This window comes from Prunus avium, chromosome 1 (genome assembly GCF_965620075.1).
Source record: "Prunus avium chromosome 1, drPruAviu1.hap1.1, whole genome shotgun sequence".
In the NCBI taxonomy this organism is placed as follows: Eukaryota; Viridiplantae; Streptophyta; class Magnoliopsida; order Rosales; family Rosaceae; genus Prunus; species Prunus avium.
The window spans coordinates 59,007,733-59,024,510 of NC_142284.1; the positions used below are offsets into that span (position 1 = coordinate 59,007,733).

The 16,778-nt window shown below is 37.3% G+C and overlaps 2 protein-coding genes and 1 pseudogene across 4 annotated transcripts; 1 reads left to right on the forward strand and 2 right to left on the reverse strand.

Annotated features, from left to right (window-relative positions):
* Positions 1–33: 33 nt before the first annotated feature.
* Positions 34–3,671, reverse strand: LOC110750763 (putative pentatricopeptide repeat-containing protein At1g02420; annotated as a pseudogene). Its single transcript, XR_015833711.1, has 5 exons — positions 3,535–3,671; positions 3,388–3,446; positions 1,073–2,691; positions 945–988; positions 34–610 (listed from the first exon to the last, which is right to left on the reverse strand). The product of XR_015833711.1 is annotated as a putative pentatricopeptide repeat-containing protein At1g02420 (transcript).
* Positions 3,264–13,859, forward strand: LOC148298093 (uncharacterized). Its single transcript, XM_088248554.1, has 17 exons — positions 3,264–4,174; positions 4,262–4,352; positions 4,444–4,562; positions 4,926–5,116; positions 5,226–5,436; positions 6,162–6,399; positions 6,620–7,044; positions 7,536–7,647; positions 7,875–8,074; positions 8,235–8,581; positions 8,871–8,967; positions 9,043–9,261; positions 10,876–11,115; positions 11,625–11,834; positions 12,178–12,447; positions 12,600–12,803; positions 13,388–13,859. Exons 1-17 carry the CDS (start codon positions 3,617–3,619, stop codon positions 13,550–13,552), a joined length of 3,897 nt encoding a protein of 1,298 aa, XP_088104680.1. The 5' UTR covers positions 3,264–3,616; the 3' UTR covers positions 13,553–13,859.
* Positions 13,860–13,997: 138 nt separating this feature from the next.
* LOC110750761 (12-oxophytodienoate reductase 2-like) lies at positions 13,998–16,666 on the reverse strand. Of its 2 annotated transcripts, none has more exons than XM_021951125.2 (5): positions 16,476–16,666; positions 15,500–15,640; positions 15,288–15,415; positions 14,950–15,126; positions 13,998–14,725 (listed from the first exon to the last, which is right to left on the reverse strand). In XM_021951125.2, exons 1-5 carry the CDS (start codon positions 16,664–16,666, stop codon positions 14,133–14,135), a joined length of 1,230 nt encoding a protein of 409 aa, XP_021806817.2. In that variant the 3' UTR covers positions 13,998–14,132. The 2 variants fall into 2 exon arrangements, with proteins under 2 accessions (XP_021806817.2, XP_088104788.1); XM_088248662.1 differs by lacking the exon at positions 16,476–16,666 and adding an exon at positions 15,782–16,433.
* Between the last annotated feature and the right edge of the window lie 112 nt (positions 16,667–16,778).

Here is a 16,778-nt window from a genome sequence, read left to right on the forward strand (position 1 = left end):
AGTTTTGGTTTTTTATATATATTGAAATCAATGGAAGATCCAATTGGGGCTTTACACATTTCCCAATTGCGTGGTTAAAATTACATTACTAAACTATTCAACCTTTATAGCTCATCTCATTGAGAGAGAGAGAGAGAGAGAGAAGCCACCACAGCCTAAATAGTTATAATTACAAATAAATCAGCACCCACAAAATACAAACGTCATCAAACATCCGAGTGTTGTTGCTCATTCTGCGGTTACGTTTTCAGTGACTTGTAATGATTCTGAGGCTAAGTATCTATTTTTTTGTTTTTTTTTGGTTCCATTCCAGAGTCGATTAGCTGCATATGAGATGAGTAAGAAGTAAACCCCCACTTTTTAAAATACATAAATGGGGAGCTCCAAGAACAGGAAAAGTCTCTGGTTATCAAAAAAACTATACGTGAGAGTTTCCCTTCGGAAAAAAAGATGGCTTGTCATCAAACGTCCACTAAATACAGATTCTGCTTGCGAAAGTTATGCTGATTAACTAAAGGTCGAAAAGTATCTCTCTCGACATGAGGAAATTCAGAGGTAAAACTTTTCGTCAATAACCGGCAAAATCAATCCATTGCTGCTGCCCATGCGCCTGTCAAAACCAACAATACAATGGCAAAAATCATAAGCACTTACAAGGGAATGTGGATTGCAAATCATATCCGCATTCTAATGAATATATCAGTATAGATTCCTAATGCATGTTCTAAAGCTTTATAATTCATGCAAATTAAGCCTACAATCATAAAAATGAGACCCAATTATAAATCCAAAGTCACCTTACTATGAGTACCAGTAGATTTTTAACATCCTCATTAACTCAAACACCATGTTATGTCAAAATTGAATGAATGGAAGCTCTAAAGGACGCATTTAATTAACGGGGGAGTTTTACAAGTGCAAGACAGCCCCCTCACATCACTTACATATTCAATCAAGGAAGACCACAAAGAGGATTATAACCGAGTCACTGCAGCAAATGAAAGCATAGAATTAGATTTAAACATAACAACATTTCTAGATATAAATTACGGAACTTAAAACTGAGCCTCACCATAGTGTGCAGTGGCATTACTCTAAAAAGTAGGGCCATCAAGTGTTTCTAATTCCATATCAATCAGAAACATTTTCTGCATCAGTAATTCCATAACACCATCAGTAACCCACACACTTTTATATTAGAAGTGATTCTGAGTGTGATGTCTCTGTTGAGCTCTTTGTACTCTCCAGAAGACGGATTGATGCGCCAAAAACTGCCATTTTCTCCGTCAAGTTCTTCATGGCCTCATGCTTGTTTGCCAGTGCCATAAGAACCTTGATCATTCTGAACGAGACATTACTTGGCTTATGCCCCTTTTCTACCATCTGCAAGAGGCACCTTTCTGCTTCCATTAGTTTTCCCAAATCACAAAGCAAATCAAACAGCACGTCAGATACCAATACATAAGAACCGAAACCCTTCTCAACCATATCATTCCACAGCCGCAATGCCATATCCGCCTTTTCTTGCCTCCTAAACAACCTGATCAGGAACATACAAGACTGCGTATTTGGAAGGCACTCCATGAGCTTTGCAAGTCATTTGACTAGAAGAAATCCCTAAAGAACAAATTATACGTAGTTGCATTCAGACTCAAACCCTTACTCATCATTGCATCCATCAACCCATAAGCATCACCAAGCCTCTTTGCAATGCAAAAATTCCTAATGGCAGCATTGTACGCTGCAACATCTCGGTAGCATCCACACTCGTTCATTTCCTTCAATACATCTCTGGCTTTATCGAGCTGACCAACCAACCCCAATATAGGTGAACACATCAGGTGATATATGCTCATCACGCATTTGCTCTACCACCTTATACGCCTTGTCTATTTCTCTATTCTTACAATAAACATAAACCAAACAATTGTATCAAATGATATCAGGTTCCACGCCCATCTCCCTCATCTCCTTATAGAATCCCTCAGCTTCCTCAGATGACTTCCACCTGGATAAAAATATATTTTAAGTTTGCAAATTAGGCCTAAAGCTATGCTTCAAACTATGATACACATTCCTTGCATCTGTCATACTCTTCTCCTGACAAAGAGTCCTCAACAGAGAATTGAAACAAGTTGTATCGAATTCAGGCACAAGCTTCTTGAACTTTCTAAAAGACTCCACAGTTTGCCTAACCGAACAAACTTTAGCGATCATAGCTAAAACAACCATTACAGTCCATGGGGTTATCAAATTTCTATCCTTATACATAATGTCAACTAAGACCTCCCAAGTTTTTTCGAACATTCGACTTCTTCCTAATATATAAAGCATAGTATCCAGTGAAAGGGCACTGTGATAAAACCCTCTTCTGTTCCCAGTGTAATTGAAAAACTCCAAAGCTTGTAAAGGGTTTCCATGGCTGAACCTAACCCATTTTAGAACCTTATCAAACAAATCATTTGAGAGGAAAACTCCACTTGATTTCAATGCTTGCTTCAAGTTTTTAGAATGGTTCCGGCAACTGACTATACGTCTCAATGTCATCGTTAGCTGAGCTTCCAGAGCAGAGTAACCGAGAGAGAAACAAAACTGGGTTTTGCGAGATGCATTGGGATGAGAGGGGCTTCACTGTTATTGTCATCATCTTCGTTGAAATGGAACTGATTGACCCAGGAAGAAATTGAAGCTCTGTTTTACAATTAGCAGGAAAGACAACTCTTTAGCTAAGCAATGCTATGTATGTTGGAAAGAGAACCTCATTGAGATGAAGTTTGAAAACGGAGGGGGGAAGAATTGAAGGAATAATAATTCAGCAAGGAAACACATTGAACACCTATGGAAAACATTAAAAAAAAAAAAATCATTACTCTCAATTGTTTTACCAACTGGAATCTAGAATAGCAGCCATGATCTCCTAAATTCTACTCATGGCATATAGACTACATAACATGCATGATGCATTACACTTCATCTGCAGCCTAAAAGAATCAAACACAACAAAAGGAAACAACAACGGCAAGCAAATGTAATTAAATGTCCCATGTAACAAAAAACTCAAATAGAGACAGACGCTCTAAAATACAAAGAGTGAAATCATTAGAAATTTTCGAGAAAATATATGTCCCTAAGTAATTCAGTAATTCTAAACTAATAAAATTATGAAACAGTAATCATAGACAGTCAGTTATGAAGATGGAAACCAATTCACTAGTAAAAACAGCATGCATATAGTTTATGCCTAATTTGAATTTCAATTCACAAGCCCCGATTTCAATGTCAAAAACCCTAAACCGAAGTCCAATTTGATTTCACACAAAAGGCCTAATTTAATTTCAATTTTACAAAAAATACACTAATTGAAGGAGAGAATCTGAGAAAGCTTACCTGAGAGAGAGTTCATTAACCCAAGCTGCTTTGAGATTTAATCGAAGGTGACACAGAGGCTGAGAGGATGGAGATGAGAGAGAGATTTAGAGAGGCTGAGATGCCAACCTAAAACACGAGATGAGAGAGATGAGAGCGGAAGCTTACCTGAATCTTGAGAGAGATGCTGCCAGATACTGAGAGTGAGAGAGTGAGCGCCGAGCAGAAATGAAGAAGGAGAGGTCGTTCGATGAGGCCTAACAAAAGAAATGAAACCGCCAAAACCCCACAGCCCAAAAGAAAAGAAAAGAAAAGTAAACAAAAAAAAAACGAAAAAAAAAGAAAAAACACCCAACAGCCCGTAAGTCCCCTCCCTCCTCTTTCACTCTCTGCAAAACCCTACCAAAACCCTAACTCCTCCTTACCCAAAAAAAAAAAAAAAAATCCACTTTACTCTTTCATTGATGTTTTCAAAGCATACAAGCAGTGTTGTGTGAAGCTGTGCTGCTGGGGTTTCTTAATTAGGTTACCATCCATGGCCATAGATAGCGGCACTAAGGAGCAGTCGCACAAGGAACATAGGTCCAGGCAGTCGGGTTCCAAGGCCGACAAGAAGAAGCGTGACTCTTCTTCCCAAAGCGGCAAGAAGCAAAACCCAAAGGCATTTGCTTTTAGCTCAACTGTGAAAGCCAAGCGTCTTCAATCTCGCTCCGTCGAGAAAGAGCAGCGCAGGCTTCATGTCCCAACCATTGATCGTTCCTATGGCGAACAACCTCCATATGTTGTTCTGGTGCATGGACCTCCCAAGGTAATATCTTACCTGCTTCTCACTCAGACTGCTGTTAATTTGTTCAGACCGATTTTTTTGTTTTAATTCCTCATTGTTGATTTCTAGGTTGGCAAGTCTTTGTTGATTAAGTCTCTTGTAAAGCATTATACCAAGCATAATTTACCGGAGGTTCGAGGCCCGATTACCATTGTTTCAGGTGCCTTGCTTCATTCATTGCAATGATTTGATTTAGTTTGATATTAGATTGAGCACTGTTCGTTAAATTCTTGATTGATTGCTTGTGTTAGGGAAGCAAAGGCGGGTGCAGTTTGTGGAGTGCCCAAATGATATCAATGGTATGATTGATGCTGCAAAGTTTGCTGATTTAGCACTACTTCTAATCGACGGAAGCTATGGTTTTGAAATGGTGAGACTTGAGACGATTGATCTTGTTACTTTTTCTTCTACTGTCTCCGCTTGGATGGTTTAAACTTCAATGGAAATCCTGATGCCAACAAAAATTGTACCCCATTCTTCTTAGAATGTTTATAAATTGAACTCCTGTCATACATATCAAACAAACACGCAAGTGTGCGCGCATCATAGAAGTCATTATTATGTATCCCGAGATGACTCTGCGTAAATATTTATTCAGTGGATGTTCTGGGTTTTTTGATACATCATTTGTTACATATTTCAATTCCTTTATCGGACTGATCACATTATCCATCAATATGATATCTGAGACATTAATATTATAATATTGTATTGGCTTTATTTCCTTTTACAGGAGACATTTGAATTCCTGAACATATTGCAAGTTCATGGCTTCCCAAAGGTTATGGGAGTTCTTACTCACCTTGACAAGTTTAAAGATGTAAAGAAATTGAAGAAAACAAAGCAGCACCTCAAACATCGTTTCTGGACTGAAATATATGATGGAGCTAAATTGTTTTATTTATCTGGTCTCATTCATGGAAAGTAAGTTGTCACTCTCTGTACTGGATGATCCAGTCACTTGTTAAAGTTGACAACTATTATGAGTTGCATTTTTTGTTGTTAGTTAACTTACCCCTGCTTTAATGAACAGGTATGTCAAACGTGAAATTCACAATCTGGCACGTTTCATATCTGTTATGAAGTTCCATCCTTTATCTTGGCGAACTGCTCATCCGTATGTTTTAGCAGATCGTTTTGAAGATGTCACTCCTCCTGAAAAAGTGCGTTTGAATAATAAATGCGATAGAAATGTCACACTTTATGGTTATTTGCGGGGCTGTAACATGAAAAAAGGAACAAAGGTACGTGCTTGACTTATAGAGCTCTTGGCTTATTTCCCTTAGAAATTTATGTAAACAGATGAGTTTAATTGGAAGGAAAGCCGATAACCCAGGTCTATGTTAAGATAGGTCCATTAATGCTCTCCATGAATTCCGAATGCAGGGATGGAGCCAGAAATTTCTTTTAGTGGGGCTCCAAACAATAAAACTAGATAGGAAAATATTCGACAAAAGAATTAAAAACTAAGGGTATTGATTCATAGTACTTTTCATGCAATACACATACATTTGTCCTCAATATATATGTTTTCATGTTATCAGAGCAAATTTTCAGCTGAATATATTTTGGAGAATAGATAACTAAATTATAATAGAGTGAATAAACAAGCTTTAATAAAAAATGTGAAACGGGTTAATTATATAAAATTGTACAGCAACTTAAAGCTGTAAAGAACAATCCATGAAGGATGAAAAAGGAAAGGGGCTTTTTGTTGAGGGAGTGTGCAATGAGGGGTTGATTGCTCCATCCATGCATGAAGGGCACACTTGTGTTAATGGAACCGGAGACTTGTAGGGGTTTTTTTTTTTTCATTCATCGTTATATTTATATTTCTCAGAATTAATAGAAATTGGAGTCATAGTCTCGTAGGGAAGGCAGCAAACTCTGAAAATATGATTCATAGATGGATTATCTTGCTGTTTAATTTTTAACGATATATTGTTGTCTGATTTGCATTGTGCATCAGATTCATATTGCAGGTGTTGGGGATTACAGTTTAGCTGGTATGACAGGCTTAGCAGATCCTTGTCCCTTACCCTCAGCTGCCAAAAAGAAGGGACTGCGTGATAAGGAAAAATTGTTTTATGCACCCATGTCTGGACTTGGGGATCTCCTGTATGATAAAGATGCTGTCTATATAAACATAAATGACCACTTTGTCCAGTTTTCCAACATTGATGAAAAGGGTGAAGCAACAAATGAAGGTTAATTTTTTTTTTTTCAGTATGCATATTTGTATGTGTCAGTAACATTTGGAACGATACATATATTTATTTTGATTCCATGATGTATATCAGTTGCATTCTCTCCCTAGTTTATTTTTTGAAGCAGAAAAATCTCTTTCTTGAATGACACATTTTTCTATTTCTCTTTTTGCAACTGCCATCAATTTCATCACTTGATACTCGTGTTCATGTGTAACAGGCAAGTGCCAAGATGTGGGTGTGGCTTTGGTAAAATCTCTTCAGAACACAAAATATTCAGTTGATGAAAAGTTAGAGGAGAGCTTCATTAATCTATTTAGTCGGAAGCCTAATTTATTGTCAAAGGCTCAAAGTGATGGAAAAGATACTGATGAATCTAGAGAACATATTGGTAGAATAGAGTCTTTTGAGGAATATCAGTCTGGGGAAGCAACCAAAGGTGAAGGTTGTGCTGAAGAAAGCGATGCGGAGGATTTTGATGGTTCAGAATCAGAATCTTCAGATAAGAATGAAGCAGCTCATAAAGATGCATCGGATCATGATGCTACTCTTAAAGATCACCTGAAGGAACATGTTGAGTTTCATGATGGAAGGTCAAGGAGAAAAGTTATCTTTGGAAATGACCTTGATCGTAACGATATGGAGGTGAACAAAGCTAAACTCTTCATCTCTGTTGAATAGAACCATCATTTGGAGAAAAATATGTTGTTTGTGTTTGTCTGTCTGACGTTACAGGCAAATACTTGAAGTTCACTTGCGGAGGCTTATACACATTAAACAGCTCTGATTTTTTTCGCCACTTTGGTTATTAGAGTTATAAGATAACTTCAATAACTTTTGAATATAATAATTTAATCTTCTATTTCATTTCTTATTTTTTACTTTATTTCATGTCTGATCCTCTTGGATTACTTGGTCATGATTCTCTGATACTAAACAGGTACATTCTGAATTGAACTTTTGATAAATGCATAATAGATGTTATACTTATTAATACTTGTACTAGTTGTTATATCTTCTTCACCTTTCAGTTTATGGATATGAATATAATTAGCGAAAAACAGAAATGTGTATACATTGAGCTTCCATGATCTATTTAATAATACTCATGTTCTACGCATATTCTTCGATTATAGGATTCAGATTTAGAGGCTGAAGATGACGGCGATGACAACAATGAGGATGATATTCATGCATCTTCTGGTTCAGAGTCTTCAGAGGAAGATGAAGATATTCATGAAACAGACGGTAAATTTAAATTTGCAATTTTTTGTATGTTGTAATATTCTTATGTTCTGAGAAAGAAGAACTATGCTTATCTTTTGTATTAGATACAACGTTTTTGGGTGAACGGTCTGTGATGCCAAACCCCTATATTATGTGTGTTGATAAAAACTAAGATTTATAAGAAAATGGTATATAACTGAAAATGTCATCCATCAATTGCTTACATATTTTAATGTCTCAATTCTTAGATGAGATGGGAAACATTGCAAAGTGGAAAGAATCTTTGGTAGAAAGGACTTCCTCAAGACAAACTATTAACCTTATGCAACTTGTATATGGGAAATCTACATCGACACAAGCAACTTCTATCAATGAAGAACATGATGGTAGTGCAGATGATGAAAGTGATGGAGATGACTTTTTTAAGCCAAAAGGAGAAGGAAACAAGGTTTGTTTAAGACACTACTTGTTTGTATCTCACAGTAAGAGGTGCATGCTTTAACATCAAAGGGATTTATATATCTTTCCAATCTCAAATAAATTATTGGGATAACCTCCATAACTGAAGTGAGCGCTGTCATATTATCATTTTTGTTCGTTTATTCCAGAAACATGGAGGAATAGAAGGCGGAAATTGGAATGTCGAGGACTGTTCCAAATTCACAAATTATTCGAATCTCAAAGACTGGAAAGAGGAAAAGCTTAGGGAGGGTATTCGTGATCGTTTTGTTACTGGTGATTGGTCGAAAGCTTCTCAAAGAAATCAAGCTGCTGAGGCTAAAGTTGAAGATGATGACGCTGTGTATGGTGACTTTGAAGATTTAGAAACAGGGGAGAAGCATGATGGGAATCATTCCGATGATGCAAGCAATGATTCAAACCACAAGGAAGATGATTTGGCCAAAGAGGAGAGGAGGCTGAAAAAGCTTGCTCTTCGTGCAAAGTTTGATGCTCAATATCCTTTTCACTAAAAATATTTTCTTTATATACTTTTCAAAGAATTACATATTGCTTTTCCACCATAAAAACTAAGGAAGAATTTTGTTGATTGTTTTTTCTTCTGAGTTTGGAATTGGATTAAGCTGGGATAGTTTCTTGGTTATATATTGCATTTGTCCATATATGACGCTCTAATAGTATTTCTGTGTGTATGTGAACATTTTTATTTTCGGTTTGGTCGTATGTACTGTGTTGCATTTGTAGATAAATTCTGAAATTACTTTTGTGCCCTTAATTTGATATACGTTTGATGGAGCTGAGTCATCTGAAGAGGAGCTTGAGAATAAACACGAAGGCAAGTTTGGTAGAGATCAATCCAAAGAAAGTGGCTATTTTGACAAGGTAAACTTTCTCACATATATTTAAGATTGTTTTGCGCAGTCCAAGGTAGTGGGATCTCATGCCTGGTTCTTCCAGCTGAAGGATGAGATTGAACTTCGGAAGCAAATGAATGTAGCTGAACTCAATGACCTGGATGAGGCCACCCGATTAGAGATAGAGGGTTTCCGGACAGGGACTTACCTACGGTTGGAGGTTCATGATGTCCCTTATGAGATGGTTGAATATTTTGACCCCTGCCATCCTATTTTGGTTGGAGGAATTGGTCTTGGTGAAGAAAATGTCGGACACATGCAGGTTAGTGTACATTAGAAATATTCACGTTTTACTGTTTTTTTGTTTGTTTGTTTTGTTTTGTTTTGTTTTATACTAGTCCTCCCTGCTGCACGTGTAAGATAGCTCCCCTATTTTATGATACTAAATAGTCAATGGGTGGTCGTATTTTAATCAAACTATTATATTATTCATAGGGCCTTTTTAGACAATTAGACAACTTATACAAAAAAAAAAGTATTGGGTGAAATCAATGATTTCAAAGGCGCAGGCGTCCACAATTTCGCGTCGTGGCGCCTGTGGTGGCACAATTTACAGTTGAGGCACTGTTGAGGCACACTGGAGTGTATCTGAGGCGTACGGCGATGCTTGTGAAGAGGGAGAGAGGAAGGAGAAGATAACTCGGTGCTGTGCAAGCAAAGAAGATGATGATCTGGCTTGATTTTTAAAGATTATTATAAATAAACCCAATCCTAGACATGTATTTATAAAAAAACCCACACACTATTTAAACATAGAAACACACCCAAAATCAACCCCAAAATCAACAATTGTATATTTTTTGGGTGTGTTTATAAATGGGTTTTGAGTTTGTAATGATGGGTTTTGGGTGTGCTTATAAAGTGTTTTGGGTGTTGGGTTTTTTTATAATTTCAGCCCCCATTTTGGGTGTTTTAGTGAAACTCCCTAATTTTTAATATAACTAACGATGTCGTTGGCATAAAACAGGTTTTGTAAATGAGGCTTAAGCATAGTATTAAAATGGGCTTTTTGGGCAAAATGGGGCTTTTCTTTTAAACTGGCATGTGAGGCCTAAGCCCAATAACTGAAACAATCTATACTGGGCCTAAAAAAATATAAAGAACCAGAAATGAAAGCCCAAGGATGCTATACTATATTTATAATTTTACATATCTACTCATGTTATGTAATATATGTTTATATATTTATCATTTAATAATTTTTTAAAAAAACCCAAAAGGCTTATGCCTCAACGCAGCGAGGCTACAGCTCGCAAGGCTCTCGGTAAAGCGCATTGCTTTACGCCTTCGCATTTTAAAACATTGGGTGAAATACAGTGACACCCTAACAGGAGCTCACTTTATATTATAAACAGATGGATAGCAATGATAGGCTATTATATTATTAACCAGTGGTGTTGCTACCAGTTCTTTTGTGAATTTGAAATTGCATTATTGTTTAATAGACTTCTTTGCCATTTGAAATTTACTGAAAACTAGCACTTACTGCTCTTATTAACTTGTTACATTAATTTTCACATTCAAAGCAAATGACTTGTCATTTACTCTACGGGTCCCAATTATATTTACAATATGATAAAGCTTGAAGTAAGTGAAGGCTGCTTCCCTGATAGATGCAAACCAATGTATAGACCAAACTAATGGATTCCTAATGATTTCTACACATAGAAAGAGCCAGATTAGAATTTTGTTGCCTCATTTACTTTAACATGACATGTAGGAGCTAGAAGTTAAAACATGTTAAGGTCATAATTGGCAGTCGCTCTTAGTGATAGCTTACTTACTCTTTCATTGCACATGGTCCCCTGTGGGCCTAATGTTCTTGCATATTTGAAGAATTTTCATCTCATCAGATGTCTTGTTCCCTTTATCCCAGGCCAGGTTAAAGCGGCATAGGTGGCACAAGAAAGTACTTAAGACTAGCGATCCTATTATTGTTTCTATCGGGTGGAGGCGGTACCAAACAATACCTGTTTATGCTATTGAAGATCGTAATGGAAGGCATCGCATGCTTAAGTACACTCCTGAACACATGCATTGCCTTGCAATGTTTTGGGGCCCTCTTGCCCCTCCTAATACTGGTGTGGTTGCTTTCCAGAATTTATCAAACAATCAGGTTTGATATGTTTCTTTTGTTTCTTCTTCTTTTTTCTTTTTTCTTTCTTTCTTTTTTTTCCGTTTCTCTTTATGTTTCTTAAAATCCCTTCGAAATTTTTAGGATTGGCATAGGGAAAGCTTTGAATATTTTCCATTTTAGATTTATCTAATGAGGACTAAGTTGAGGACTAAGTTGAGGATCACATGTGAGGCCCACTTTTCAATGAGATCGAAAGGGAACGGTTTGAACCATGGAATTACTAAATGGTGTTCCAATCTGATCTGCAGACCACTTTGTAAATCAATAATTGTGTTTCCTTTTATTTCTTAAATTCCATGTTAAGTGTTTTTTAATAAATATTTTTCTTAGGGTGTGTACTGAGCCTTTTGGTCAAAGAGTCTACTTTCAGTGCTACCTCTCTCGTTCCCATGCACGCGTTATTTATTTATCTCTTTTCATTTAACTTTTTTGAATTTTATGTTTATACCTTTTTCTTCATTCCTAAGCTACATTCGTTGGTCTGGCAGGCGCAGTTTAGGATCACAGCAACTGCGGTTGTGCTTGAGTTCAACCACGCATCACGAATAGTGAAGAAACTCAAACTAGTTGGTCACCCCTGCAAGATCTTCAAGAACACTGCACTTGTAAAAGATATGTTTACGTCAGATCTTGAAATAGCTCGATTTGAAGGAGCTGCTGTTCGAACTGTCAGTGGCATTCGGGGGCAGGTGAAAAAGGTATGCTTGTTTGATGTTTACATTATATATTGTTTGTGTGTGTGTGTGCAGTTTTTATTTGTCCATGTGGATTTTGCCAGTTTAATATTCATTCTGGCAATTAAACTCTTCCATACCATATATGAAAGCATGAATAGAGCCATCGTCTAATTGGAATGATTTTCATTTCATCTTTACTCTTGAGCTGGTGTTCTTACTGCATAGTGCATATATATACGTAACAGAAACATATGCGTATTAGCATCCTTCATTGTAATTAAAGTTCTGAGCGTGGATAGGCATATTTCCTCATATGACCCATGATGCTAATTTAATTTACTTTGAATAATTTTAATCTCGACAGGCTGCAAAAGAAGAAATTGGTAACCAACCGAAAAAGATGGGTGGACAACCAAAAGAAGGGATAGCTAGATGCACCTTTGAGGATAAAATTAAGATGAGTGACATTGTTTTTTTGCGTGCTTGGACCCAAGTTGAAGTTCCTCAGTTTTACAACCCATTGACAACATCACTGCAACCTCGTGATAAGACCTGGCAAGGGATGAAAACTACTGCTGAATTGAGGAGAGAACATAATATTCCTATTCCTGTTAACAAAGATTCACTTTACAAGGTAATCTATGATATGAGGGACTCACAGTGAGGCTGCTTATTGCAGTGGTACATGGTTTCTCTCAATTCTGCCCCGGCAGTAATGCTTGCTTTCTTTCTTCAGTTTTTTTGTGTTATCCAACGGTACTTAATTTCATGTTCTTGTGTCAACAGCCCATTGAAAGGAAGCTGAAGAAGTTCAACCCATTGGTGATTCCTAAGTCATTGCAGGCTGCTTTACCGTTTGCATCAAAGCCTAAGGATATACCCAGTAGAGGAAGGCCACTTCTTGAAAATAGAAGAGCTGTTGTCATGGAACCTCATGAACGGAAAGTTCATGCTCTTGTTCAACATCTTCGATTAATTAGAAATGAGAAGGTATGCACCTTAAGACAATTATTGTGTTTGAACCATCGTGCCAAGTGCATAATTGATGGTTAAATTTGTTGGAGAGCCAAATTGGGTAAGTAACACTAATGCACAGCCACACTTAGAGAGACCCCACACTGGTAGAGGCACTCCAAAAAGATTAATTTACCTTCCAAGATCTTGATGGAGGACTTTTTCTATGGTTACAAATTAACTTTGTTTGGCAATCGGTTGCTGGTTGGAAATGTTTGTTTGAATAGCCGCAGTAAATTTACATTGGGGGAGGATTGCTTTTGAGTTTTGACACATGGAACTTGCATAAACACCTTGAGGCAAACCTCAGACTCTTTCTGGAGAGTGACACCAATTTTAATTTATATTAATTTATATTAATTCTGGAGAAAACTTGTAGGGCTAGTCTAGAGTGCATTCATGCTATGAGAACCTTATTTGTCTTTTTTGTTATGTTGCCCTTACACCAGAGCGCATACACAGCTGCTATTTTATGGTGTGACAATATTATGCCAGAGAGTGTCCCTTATCATCACCCTATTATTTTTTGAAGTATTTTAAGTTCACTTTGGCTCTTGCAGATAAAGAAGCGCAAGTTAAAGGATGATAAAAAAAGGAAAGATATTGAAGTGCAGAAAGCCAAAGAAGAGCAATTGTCGAAAAAGCGCCAGAGAGAAGAACGACGAGAGAGATATCGGGAGCAAGACAAACTGAAGAAGAAAATCAGGAGAAATGCAGAGGACTGATGGATGCACAAACTTTTTCCAACTGTTTCCGTGGCTTGAGGAAACTAGGTCAGTTTGCTGCCGGAAAAGAAAACGCGGTAGATACTCTAGGATTTGATACTCTCTCAGAAACATGACCTCAGGGATTGCTGAGATCAAAACAACTTGTGGGAACTGTCAATATGCATTTTTGTATTCATAACCTTCAACATGTATCATATGTTCATTCTTTGGCATCCGAATGTCATTTTATATCGTAGGGTTCCAATAGCTACATTTATAGAAAGCTTTGATGCAATTAAATACTATACATGTTAGACCTCATCTACTTTTATTCTCATCAGCTGGTCAAGTGGCATTTACTGGAGAACACTTTTGGGTAAGGCGCACACAGAAACACTCGATACAAATATTAGTCAACACAGAAACATAATATACCAAACCAAATGACAAGTTTCATTCTACCAAAAAAAAAAAAATTGACAACTTTTATTCACCTTTTACTTTCTATCTAATTATACATGTAGTGGAAGAATGGTAACAATACGAATAAGCAGATTAATATCCAAGTATGTTCAAGCTTCCTTGGGCTGCAGGAAACTTAAGCAGTAGTTTCAAGAAATGGATAATCAGTGTAACCAATAACCGGATCAGATGTATAGAATGTCTCTCGGTTGTACTTATTTAGAGGAGCATTAAGCTCAAATTTCTTGGGCAAATCTGGATTAGCCAAGAACCAACGTCCATAAGCAATAAGATCTGCATGGCCCTCTGTAACAGCATTGTTCCCATCTTTCCTGTCAAAACCACCAGCAGCAATGAAGGTGCCTTTGAAAGCTTCTCTCATGGGCAGAAGACTGTAAGGGGTTTCACTTTTGTCTACAGCTGTCTTCATTCTTGGCTCAACCACATGGCAGTACAGGATCCCGTATTTGTTCAAGGATTTGGCCATATAAAGTCCTAATGCTTTCGGATTCGAATCCCCTGATTCGTTATAGTCGGCAAATGGAGATAATCTAATTCCAACTTTATCTGCTCCTATCTCATTAGCAACAGCTTCAACGATTTCCAGAGCGAACCGGCAACGATTCTCCAGCGATCCACCGTATTCATCTGTTCGATCGTTCACTTGGTCTTTCATAAACTGATCAATCAGGTAGCCATGCGCCCCATGAATTTCAACCCCATCAAAGCCTATATATCAGACAAGCATTTTCCATGCAGCGAAGATGTTACAAAGTTAAAATTAGACAAAACTGAATCATATGATTACAAAGTTAAAACATTAAACAATATGAGACTCTAAACCAACACAATTCAATTCAAGAATCAATCTGGCGTGATTTTCGTTAATGGCTACATTGGGCTTATGAATTATGTTCCATTTTTATTTCTTGCAAATCTTATTTTATATTTACCAGCTTCGATAGCATTCCTTGCAGCAAGTCTAAAATCATTGACAATTTGTGGAATCTCATCTGTCCTTAATCGTCTTAGAGGTGTGTATTCAGCAACAGCAACGCCATTAGTTAGTATTTGTGAGGTTAGTGGCTTGTCAGTAGAAGAGATTGGAGTTTGTCCCTTTGGCTGGAAACCTGCAAGCAAAGAGAGAGGGAGAGACAGAAAAAGAATCACAATCTGAGCTCAATACATTATGTTCATGAAAAATCAGCTTCCTGATGCTTCAATGGTCTAATTGCTCATAAGTCTTTCTATTATAGAAGTAAAATCATAAAGGTGGAAGACAGAAACGCACCGCTATTTGAAACCCTCCCCGGATGCACAATCTGACAGAAGAAGACACCGTCTTTAGCATGAACAGCATCAACAATTGGTTTCCAAGCTTCAACTTGCTCCCTTGTCCATAAACCAGGATTCACCCACCTTGAGATATTAAATTTATGTAATTAATTTCATTGAAAAAACCAAACGTGAAAGAAAATGGAAAACTTCTCTTCTTAAAATTACCCTTGATCTGTGTCAGAAACAAAAGTGGCTTCAGCTATGAGAAGACCCCCCTCAGATGTTCTCTGAGAGTAGTATAAGATGGCATGTGGCTGTGGAACATTATTGTATGATCTCATTCTAGCCAGTGGTGGTAAAACAATTCTGGAAAAGACAGAGAAAATAAACTAGAGATTCAATAGAGTAAAAGAAGATGGCATGTGGATGAGAAACAAATTACAAATTACAAATATAAGCATCAATCTTTCCTGGTAGTAAACTATCACAACTATATAACTACATCACCTGTGATAGCTTTAAAAGAGAACAACATAACTAGCCCCGGCAAATAATTATCATAAATATTTAAGAAAAATAAGCAAGAGATAAACCATTATGAAATGATCAAGCCAGAAAGGACAATAAAATGCATGGTGTAAGAAACTGCTGATATAGGTAAACAACTTCATTTGGCAAGACATAAGAAGTAAAATTCTTTTTCTTGTTAGCCAACTCGGATTTTCCACAAATGCCTACTTCTAACTTCTAAGTGGACTAAACTGTTTGTGTAGGTGGGGCAAGGGCTCCTAGCGAGGCTCAAGAAATCCTTGTCGGAAGAGGTGGAGTTGCGGGGACCATGCCATCTTTGAAAAGTGAGAGTGTTGTAATGGGCGGATTACCTCGACTTAGATCTCGCCAAGGTGGAGATCGTTGATGTAGGTGGCTAAATACAAGTCATGATGTGTAAGTCCCACATTGGAGAATACTCTCCTAATTGTACCTAGGTGGTTAAGGTCGGGACAATACATGGTTTGGACAAGTAGTGGACTCCTAATGAGCATGGTGGTACCAACAACCCCATTTTAAGCGGAACAAGGTCATGCCATGGCTAATTTGTGCGACAACAAAATGACCCAAGATACAGATAGATTTAGAAAAACAGATCGCCAGCTTGCAGCAATATCTAATCAATAATTCAATGTACAAGAGATTTAAGTACCTATGAGAAAGGTTGAACTTTCCCATTTTGTAAGGAGTAAGGAGAGGAATTGTGGGAAGTTGAGCAGGCATGTTATCTTGCACTTGGCTTTTGCTCTGTAAGGGTTGTGGTTTTTTCTTTTTTGCTCTGGAAATGAATGGAAGACTCAATTGGGGTTTTATACGTTTAGTTGGAACCCAAAGACAAGACATTGGGACGTTTGATGATGTTTGCAATTACGTGCTTGTTATTGAAATTACATTACTAATAGTTGTTAGAAGTACAAATAAAACAGCACCCAAGTAAATACGAACGTCATCAAAC